This window comes from Pteropus medius, unplaced genomic scaffold (assembly GCF_902729225.1).
Source record: "Pteropus medius unplaced genomic scaffold, Ma_sr-lr_union100, whole genome shotgun sequence".
NCBI lineage: Eukaryota > Metazoa > Chordata > Mammalia > Chiroptera > Pteropodidae > Pteropus > Pteropus medius.
The window spans coordinates 306,408-315,054 of record NW_024344561.1 but is presented as its reverse complement, the minus strand read 5'-3'; the positions used below and the strand labels follow the sequence as shown (position 1 = coordinate 315,054).

Sequence of the window (8,647 nt, the reverse complement as noted above, 5' to 3'; positions counted from 1 at the left end):
CCCGGTAAACCATCTGTAATTACCAAGGAAAGCTGAGGATATGCCGATAGAACAATTCCACTCGGAGGTGTATATACTCAGAAGGGAACACATAGATGAAAATGTTCGAGGCAGCCCTGATTGTGACAGCCCCAAAGTGAAACAATCTACGTGTTCCTTGACCAAAGATGGAGAATGCACAGGCAGGGGAAACACTATGCAGCGATAAAAAGGACAAACCTGACTGCAGGCAACGGGCCAGATGAGCTCTCCTCCTGACATTATGCTGGGTGAAAACTGGGTCCGCAAGATTCAATATCCCACAGGATTCTGTTTATAGCATGCTCTAAACAAATAAAACTAACCCGCAGCAGACAGGGAGCCATCTTGGATGGAGAAACCGTAAGGCAAGTGAGGAAGGGATGGTAGCTGCCATCAGCACGGCAGTTCTGAGTGGCAGAACTAGGTCCAGGTCAGGAGGGGCTGGTCCAGTGCGGAAGCCAGGAAGGTGGAGACAGTCCCTGTCTTGACCCAAGTGACTTTTTCCCTGGCATTTGTTTGATAATGACTCTAAACTTTGCACTTTTCTGCATGTATGTCATACATCATAATTTTTTAAAAGGTAAAAAATAACGCTATATGCATGTGCTCATGTGTCCAGACATATTTTGGGATGGGGTGGGAGGGAACCACCCCCTTGGAATCCTACAGGTACCTTCGGAATTTTGCCAATGTCTGTTTCATGGCCCTCCACCAGTCCAACAAATCATTGTCTTTAAATGAGAAACACAGACTGCCTCATATCAGACCACTGAGGACAGAATGAAGTCCCTGTTATCAGACACCCAGCAGGAATGAACAGAAACACTTGAAGATATGTGGCAGCAGGAGGAGGCACGGTTTCCAAGATGGTTCTGGGCTCTGTGGCCACACTCCCAGGCTCACTCCTCAAGAGACCCTAGGCAGTGACCCAGCCACTTTAAGTCTCAGTTTCAATAGTTATACCTATGTCAAGGGGCTCCGGTGACAAGCGAAATCCCACATGGGGACCAGCATGTGATAAAGACAGACAGACAGTTCAGAGACATAGAAATAACATAACATAGAAATTGCCTAACTACTATGCCCCAGGTCACATCTCTCTGTTCAGAACTCTCCATGGCTCCCACCTCACTCAAGATAAACGTTAAAGTCCACTCCACAATCCACGAGGCCCTGCACAAGCTGCTCTCACTTCCTCCTCTTACCAGTCTGGCTGGCCTCAGATGATCTGTGAACACACTATGCCTGCCGCTGCCTCGGGGCCTTTGCACTGGCCCTTCCTCGTGCTTGGACCTCTTTTCTCCCACATGTGGACATGGACCCTGCCCTCACCTCCTTCAGATCTTTGCTTAAATGTCACCTTTTCATCCAGGAATTCCTGATCCACCTCCTATTATCTAAAATAGCCCTATCTCCCTTCTCTGCCTGTGTGTCCCCACAGCACTTATCACTAACAAATAATCTACTTTATTGTGCTTCCCGTCTGTCTCCCCTACAGTATCTGCCCCCAAGGGTGGGATCTTCTATCTCCATCAGGCCAACACCGGACCCACAGGGCAGCTTTTTCACCTGGGTGTGGCCAGGACAGGTTCCCTGTGGAGACGACCCCTGAGCAGATTCTGACCCCTCTGTGGAGGCAAAAGGCTCAGTGGGGGAGAGGCTCTTCATTCCGGGGTCTGACACCCGCCTCCCAGGCCAGGTCTCTCACAATCTCCAGTGGCCACGGAAATGGATCCCCCAGCGCCTGGCGCCTGTCCCCTCCCCCGTCTGCCCACCAGCTGGTTGTGTCCCCAGCCCCCAACCTGCATTCAATCACCCATCCATCTCCAGCGCGTCCAGCCGCTGCTAGGAGAGCCTGAGGCAGGGCAGGGGGCGGGGGAGCAATCCACAGCTGTCTCCTGCCCCCCGACAGCTGGACGCGGTGCCCTGGCGGTGGAAGAGCACGGGAAGCTTCCCGAGGGGATTCAAATGCCACCAGGAACACCATCCCTCTTCCCAAATCCCGGCGCCCCCCAAAAAACACAGAGGATGGGACGCAAAGGCACTCCCCACTCCCGAGCCCTCGGGGTCGGGGACCGGGGAGGGGCCAGGAGGTAAGAAGGGGTCGCGGGAGGCGCCCGGCTCCCTCTTTCTCCGCACCGCCACCTCCAGGAAGGCCCCCGGGGCACGCCTCCACGGTTCCCCGGCTCCGAGGGCCGGCGCTAGACGCCGCCGCGCCCGTGCCGGGACGCGACCCCCGGCCGGGACCCCGCCGCCCTCCCGGTGCCCTCCGGCCTCGGCGGCCCCGGCGGCGGCGGAAGGGGCTTGACTGGGGGGCGCCCGGGTGGGGTTGGGCTGGGCCGACCCGGGGCGGGGCTCGGACACGTGGGGTCGCAGGGAGGGCACTCTGCGGCCGCGCTACCTGTTGATCTTGTGCGCGAAGGCGCGGCGCTCGGCGGCCGCCATGGTGCCCCGCGTCCCGCCGCCGCCGAGCGGACCGTCCCCGTCGCGGACGCTGCCGCCGCGTCCTGGCTCTGGGCAGCCGGGCGGGGCGGGGCGGGGCGGGGCCGGGCCGGGGCGGGAGGCGGGGCCCTTCCGGGTGCCCCTGGCCGCTCCGTGCTGCCCCTGCCGGCCGGAGGGGCGCGGTCCCCCTGTCGCCCCCGCGCCCTTGGGGCTGAAATGGGAAAACTGAAGTTCCGCGGGGAGAGGGGAGCAACGGAGCCGGGACTGAGACCCGGGGTGGTGTGGGGGCGGGGTCTCGGACTCCGGGGGAGGCTTATTCTGCCTTCTGACTAATAATAACCGTAGTCACCGTAATAAGTATAATCTCGAGTCATTTTACAGATGAGCATAATCTCGAGTGTTTATTAAACGCTGCCCTGCGGTTCACATGTGTGACCAGAACTCTCGTTTCTCCCATTTTACAGATGAGTAAACTGAGGCACAGAGGTGTTCGGGCGCTTGCCCAGGCCTGATGTGGGGCTGTTTTGGCTCCTCTGTGGTCTCAGCTTTCTCCCCAGTGGCCCCTCTCCCCGCCCCAACGCAGCAGTCTTGGAGAATTATCCAGCGCCACTCGTCCTGAATGTGCCGATGCCTTGCTCACCTCTGTCTCTCAGGAGCAGATTCCTCCTCCTGATGGCCCTTCCAGCCTCGTCCTAGGGAGAGATGAAACTGAGAAACACTAGAGCACAGCTGTTCCCTTTGCATGTGCTCTTACCACCCTTTCCCGTGAGTGGATGCTGTTGTTATCCCTCTTTTACAGACGAGGAAACTGAGGCCCAGAGAAGCAGCGACTTGCCCCAGTTGCCCAGTGGATCAGCGTCAGATCCTGAGCTCTCAGGAGAGAGGCCTGGATTGTGGGGGAACCCTCATACCCTGCCACTTAGCCTTAGGCCAGGGAGGGCACAGCAGGGTTGGTCCCAGCCTAGCATGTGACACGTACACATGTGTGTCAGCAGCCTACACACCTGCCAGAGTGGTCCAGCCACTTTGGCATGGGAGATGCCATTTGTGACCCTGCCAATCACTCCCTGCTGTGCCCCACCCCAAGTCACCCTTACCTCAACCTGCAGACTCCCAGGCTAAAGTCCCTACCTCAAGTCTCATGCTGCTGGGAGCAGGCTAAACAGGAAACGTGCAAATGAGCAAAGGTTGGCGCATTTCTCCCCACCCCTCTGCCTCATTCCAGTCCAGCTCCATCATGCCTGGTGTCCTGGTTCTGCCCTCGCCCTGCACAGTTTGTTACCCCCTCAGTGGCCAGAAGGAGCCTGGGAACACCTGAGTCAGGCCGTGTGCCTCCTCTGCTTAGAATGTTCCACGGCTCCCACCTCATTCAGGATAAAAGCCAAAGTCCTTACCGTGGCCCACAAGGCCCTGCACGATCTGCCCTTGTCACCTCCCTGTCCTCCCGTCTTCCCTTCCTCACACTCCAGCTGCCACTTCCTCGATGTTTCCCTAAACACTGGCACACAGCTCCACCTTTGCGTGTGCTGTTCCCCTTCCCACGGGGGCGGCCATCATCATCTCCCTCCTGCAGATGAGGAATCTGAGGCCCAGAGAGGCAGAGTGACTCGCCCCGTTTCCCCCAGTGAATCAGTGTCAGACCTGTGATTCCAGATCTGTGACCCAGGGAACCTGACCCCAAAGTGCTTGTCTCTAAATACCAGCCAGGTCCTAATCCGGGCCAGGCTGTGTGACCCAGGGTAAATGTCTTAACCTCTCGAGTCTCCATTTCGTCATCTGCTCCAGGACAGCTTGTGGTCAGACATAGCACAAGGCACGGACACTAGGAACACCAGGCTTCATGGGGGCTGATTCCACGCTGAAGCAACTCCAAGTCCTGTGGAAACATGACTGCGATGGTCGCTCCGAGTAGAAGCCCTGCCCAGCTGCCTGGAGCCCAGCACCACCCCAGTGCCTGCCAGACCTGATCGACGAGGCAGTTCCTCTTCAGGGTACGTATGGGTTTGACTCAGCCAGGCGGGACTGGGATAACCCAGACAGCTGCTCAAACATAGGCCAGGCTTGGTGGGGACTTTGGCCTCCTTTGGCTGCGTGGGAGCCTGCAGACCTGGGAGGAAGGACTGTACCGATTCAGGCAGATGATGACCAGGCTGGGCAGGGGTAGGCCTGAGGAGATGGCCAGAAGTGGGTGGGTTCTTACAGATCGACTTGCTGGCAAGTTGAACATCTGCGTGAGCAATGGGTTGGAGCTGAAGACCATCTCTCTTCACACTGATGCTGAGTGTTGGTCCCTCCACCTGGAATGCCGTTCTACTCACTCCTCATCTGACCCCTTCTCCATCCCTTAAATCTCACCTTGGACATCCTGCCTCCCACAGCTGACTTCATGTCCCCCGTTACATGCCCTGTATCCAAGTGGCTAGGTTATTTGTCTCCAAGAGGTCCCCAGCACATGGCACATAGTTGACACTCCATAAATATCTATTTCTGGCCTCTCTCTTTGTTTTCCTGATCTGCTGTCAGTGCTTGTTCCAGGACTTCACTACTGGAATCAGTGTAGCGTTATAATGTGTTTTCTTATCTTTCTGTGTGTGTGTGTGTGTGTGTGTGTAGTAAGGGGGGGTGGGGAAGGTGTATGCAGCAAGCTTCTAGACCCTACACAGGCCATATCCTCTCTGGGAGCACACCATTTCCCCTCACTCTCCCACTTTTTTTTAGGCAAGGCAACCCTTGGTTGACCTCACAGATTGCAAGGAACTTGTCAACTTACAATCACTTATTTTTTTATTTTTTACACCTACAGCATCTGGTCTTCCTAGGTGGTCTCCCATCCAAGTACTAACCAGGCCCGACCCTGCTTAGCTTCCAAGATCAGACGAGATCAGGCTTGTTCAGGGTGGCATGGGTGGCATGGCCGTAGACATCCCCCTCGATTCGTTACATGAATGAACTCCTCTTCCTGGACCGCCTCTCCTGCCCAGGCCGGGCCCATACCTCCTCCGGGCCCCCTCCCACTGGGCCCTGGGTTTTCCAACACAGCCCTAACCACCCTCGGTTGAAACTGTGTAGTTCCATGTTGTCCGTTTCCCCACTTGAATGTCAGCTTTATCAGAGCAAGAATTTTTCTGTCACTGCTGTGTCCCCAGCATCCAGCAGAGGACTATGATAGGTGCTCGAGAAAGAATGAATGAGGCAGAATGGGACAGGGATCTAGTGGCCAGAGGACCCTGATGCCTCCCTGTCCCCTGGTGCCTCCCGTTTCCGCCATCAGGGTGGTGGGAGGACCCGGCCTGGTGGCAGAGTGATCAACTCGTTGCTTCCCAAACAGGGGTGCGGGCAGCAGGTGGTGGTGGTGGTGGTAGTGGGGGGACTAAATGTGGGTGCCCACTGCCCCCTGGAGCTTGTGGTGGGAATAACAAGACCACCCAGCCCAGGACTCTTGCCCTGCCCCCAGCTCTCCTGCCCACAGGCAGCAAACTTCTCACCACAAGGAGAGGTGAGTGTGGGGAGGAAGCAGGTGAGGTGAGGTGGCGGGGAGAAAGGTGCAAGGGATGCCTATTCAGCAAGTGTCTCCTGACGGTCGGCAGGCTCCAACTAACCCCAGAGGCGGTGTCATCATCCCTGGTCATCGACCTACAGGTGTGGGAAACTGAGGCTGAGAGAGGAGCAGCCATTGGCCTAAAATCAAACATTGGAGTCATAGGACTTGAACTCGGTCGTCCATTGTGTTAGGGGAAACCACTCCCCTGATTCTTCAGATGCATTTTGGCAACTTGGCAAATCACTTGATGAATGAATAAATGAATGAATGGATGTCTTGCTGTCAGTGGTGAGCTCAGAGTAGGAACGGTCACAAGCAAGACCTGGAGTCCAAAGAGACCTGGATTCCAGTCCTGGCTTGGCCACAGCCAGGCTGGGTGACCTGGGGCCATGCTGGGCCCCAGTTTCCTCATCTGTGAAATGTGGATGGTACGCTCTGAGCTGGCTTGCTGGGGCTGTGATGGGGGCTCAAGAGGTGTTGTCATGAAAACACAGAACCAAGGAGACTCTGAGCACAGAACCTGGGGAGATGCTGCCTTGTCAGATTGTTTTTTCTGCTATTTCTGGAGCGGGGGAAGGAAGCCCAAAACTGAATGGGGTGTCCTGCCTTTGGGAGTTTAAATCACAAAAACAAAGGCTGGGCCCAGAGAGGCCAGAGGGGCAGGCCACAGGCTTCCTGTTTGTCTTTGAACAGATGGCCCAGCCGCCGGAAGCTTGTCTGTCTGGATGCTTATCCACTGTCCCTGGAAATCACTCCTTATCCCCCTCGGTGACGCCTCTGTCTAGTTTTGCTCTCACCACATCCCAAAGTCCTGGGAGTCTTCATCAGAGTCTTCAGACACCCAACAGGTCTTCAAATAGAAGTCAGGAGGGTCTGTGAATTTGGAGGAGAAAAACTCTCATCACTCACATTCATTCTGCTTCTATGATGAAACAGTCACTAGATCTGCCACTCGGCCTCGCTATTTAGTGTGTTTAGAAAGATGCACAAATTTCATCAAAATTAAAACATATTTTGATAACTGTATCCCAAAGTAATGGGTTTGTAATGGATTTCCTTTATCATCGAGGTGTTTTATTGTATGTGTATGCATTTACAAACTTACACGGTTAAGGGCCCATGTCACAAAAGGTGCCCCTGTAAGAGGAATTTCCCATCATGCTTCTCCTCTGCTTAAAGCCCGCTGTGGCTCCCAATTGCCCTGTGAGGGAAACATACCCCTCCCTGTGGCCTACAGACCCCCTCATCTGTCCTGTAAGCCTGTTCTCTCCCTTTTCCTGACTCATTCATTCATACATTCATTCCACCAGTATTTATTGAGCATCTGCTGTATGCCAGGCATGGGGGGCTACTGGAAGGAGGTGATGTCAGTGCTGAGACCTAAAATTCAAGTGGGTGTTGACCAGGCATAATCAGAAAGAGATGGAGTTTTGGGCAGAGGGGCTAGCAAGGTAAAGATGGAGAAGAGAAGGAGAAGTTCCCTTTGTGGGAGGCAGAGAGGAGAGGGTGAGACTGGAGGGTGATGGTTTTGCAGGCCCAGGTCTTTCATGGTCTCCCATGAGGCCTGGGCATAGCCCAGTGGGGAGCAGTGGCGGAGGTGAAGGGCGAGGTAGGGATGCCTTCCGATTTATTTTAGGAAGATCTGATTCTCACATTTGTCGCTGGCAGAGGTGTCCTTAAGTAAATGTGAAATGGAGGACAAATAGGCTGGATGTTTCAAAATTATAAACCCATGAACCTTTGGACTTAGAGAGTCCACTTCTAAAAATCTAGTCTTTACATGGAAAACAATGAGGACAAGTGGCCGTGTTGACTACACAGCCAGGATTGGTAATAGCTATGCACATAGGGCTGGCTCTACTCTTTCTGTCCAGTGGACTACTATGCAGCTGTGAAAAAGAATGAGAATTATGTTTCAATAAAAGAAACCATGAGAACAACATCTATGTAGCACATATGGAACAGATTGGAATAAGGAAAACAAGGTGCAAAGCGGTGTGTATAGGAAGCCCCCTTTTGTAAAATGTTAGGGGAAAATGTATACACTCATGTTTACTTGATTTTCTAGATATCTTCTTCAAAGAACTCCAAGAGGCTAGTGAGGCTGGGGTAAAGAGAAGGGGAGGCACTGTTTCTTTTTTAAATGAATAGGCTTTATTTTTTAGAGAGGTTTCAGTTTACAGAAAATTGAGCAGGTAATACAGAAAGTTTCCATATATCTCCTTGCCCCAGACACTTTCCTCTATTATGACATCTTACTTGAGTGAGGTTCATTTGTTACAACTGATGAACCAAAATGGATGCATTATTATTAACTAAAGTTTGTGGTCCGCGTTAGAGTTCACCCTTGGTGTTGTACATTCTGTGGGTTTGCACAAGTGTATAATGACATGTATCCACCATTGTGGTATCATACAGAATAGTTTTACTGCTCTAAAAAATCCTCTAGTCAACCCTCCCTCCCCTGAACCCTTGAGACCACTGTTCTTTTATTTGTTTGTTCATTTGTTTTTATTTTTATTTATTTATTTATTTATTTATTTATTTATTTATTTATTTTTCAGGGAGGCAACCCTTGGTTGACCTCATAGATTGCAAGGACCTTGTCAGCTTACAATCTCTTTTTTTTTTTTTTTAAATTTT

The 8,647-nt window shown here is 53.2% G+C and overlaps 1 protein-coding gene and 1 pseudogene across 4 annotated transcripts in view; both read right to left on the bottom strand.

The window, feature by feature from the left end:
* The window catches only part of DOCK6 (dedicator of cytokinesis 6), a 39,180-nt gene extending 36,633 nt beyond the window's left edge, over positions 1-2,547 (bottom strand). For 2 of the 4 annotated variants that reach the window (XM_039873142.1, XM_039873144.1), the window contains exon 1: positions 2,423-2,524. In XM_039873142.1, the coding sequence (XP_039729076.1) occupies positions 2,423-2,466 (44 nt within the window). In that variant the 5' untranslated portion in view covers positions 2,467-2,524. Of the gene's footprint in view, positions 1-2,422 lie in introns of all 4 variants that reach the window. The other 2 variants (XM_039873143.1, XM_039873145.1) reach the window with 2 other exon arrangements.
* A 2,710-nt stretch (positions 2,548-5,257) lies between these two features.
* LOC120610933 (uncharacterized) lies at positions 5,258-5,385 on the bottom strand (annotated as a pseudogene).
* Between the last annotated feature and the right edge of the window lie 3,262 nt (positions 5,386-8,647).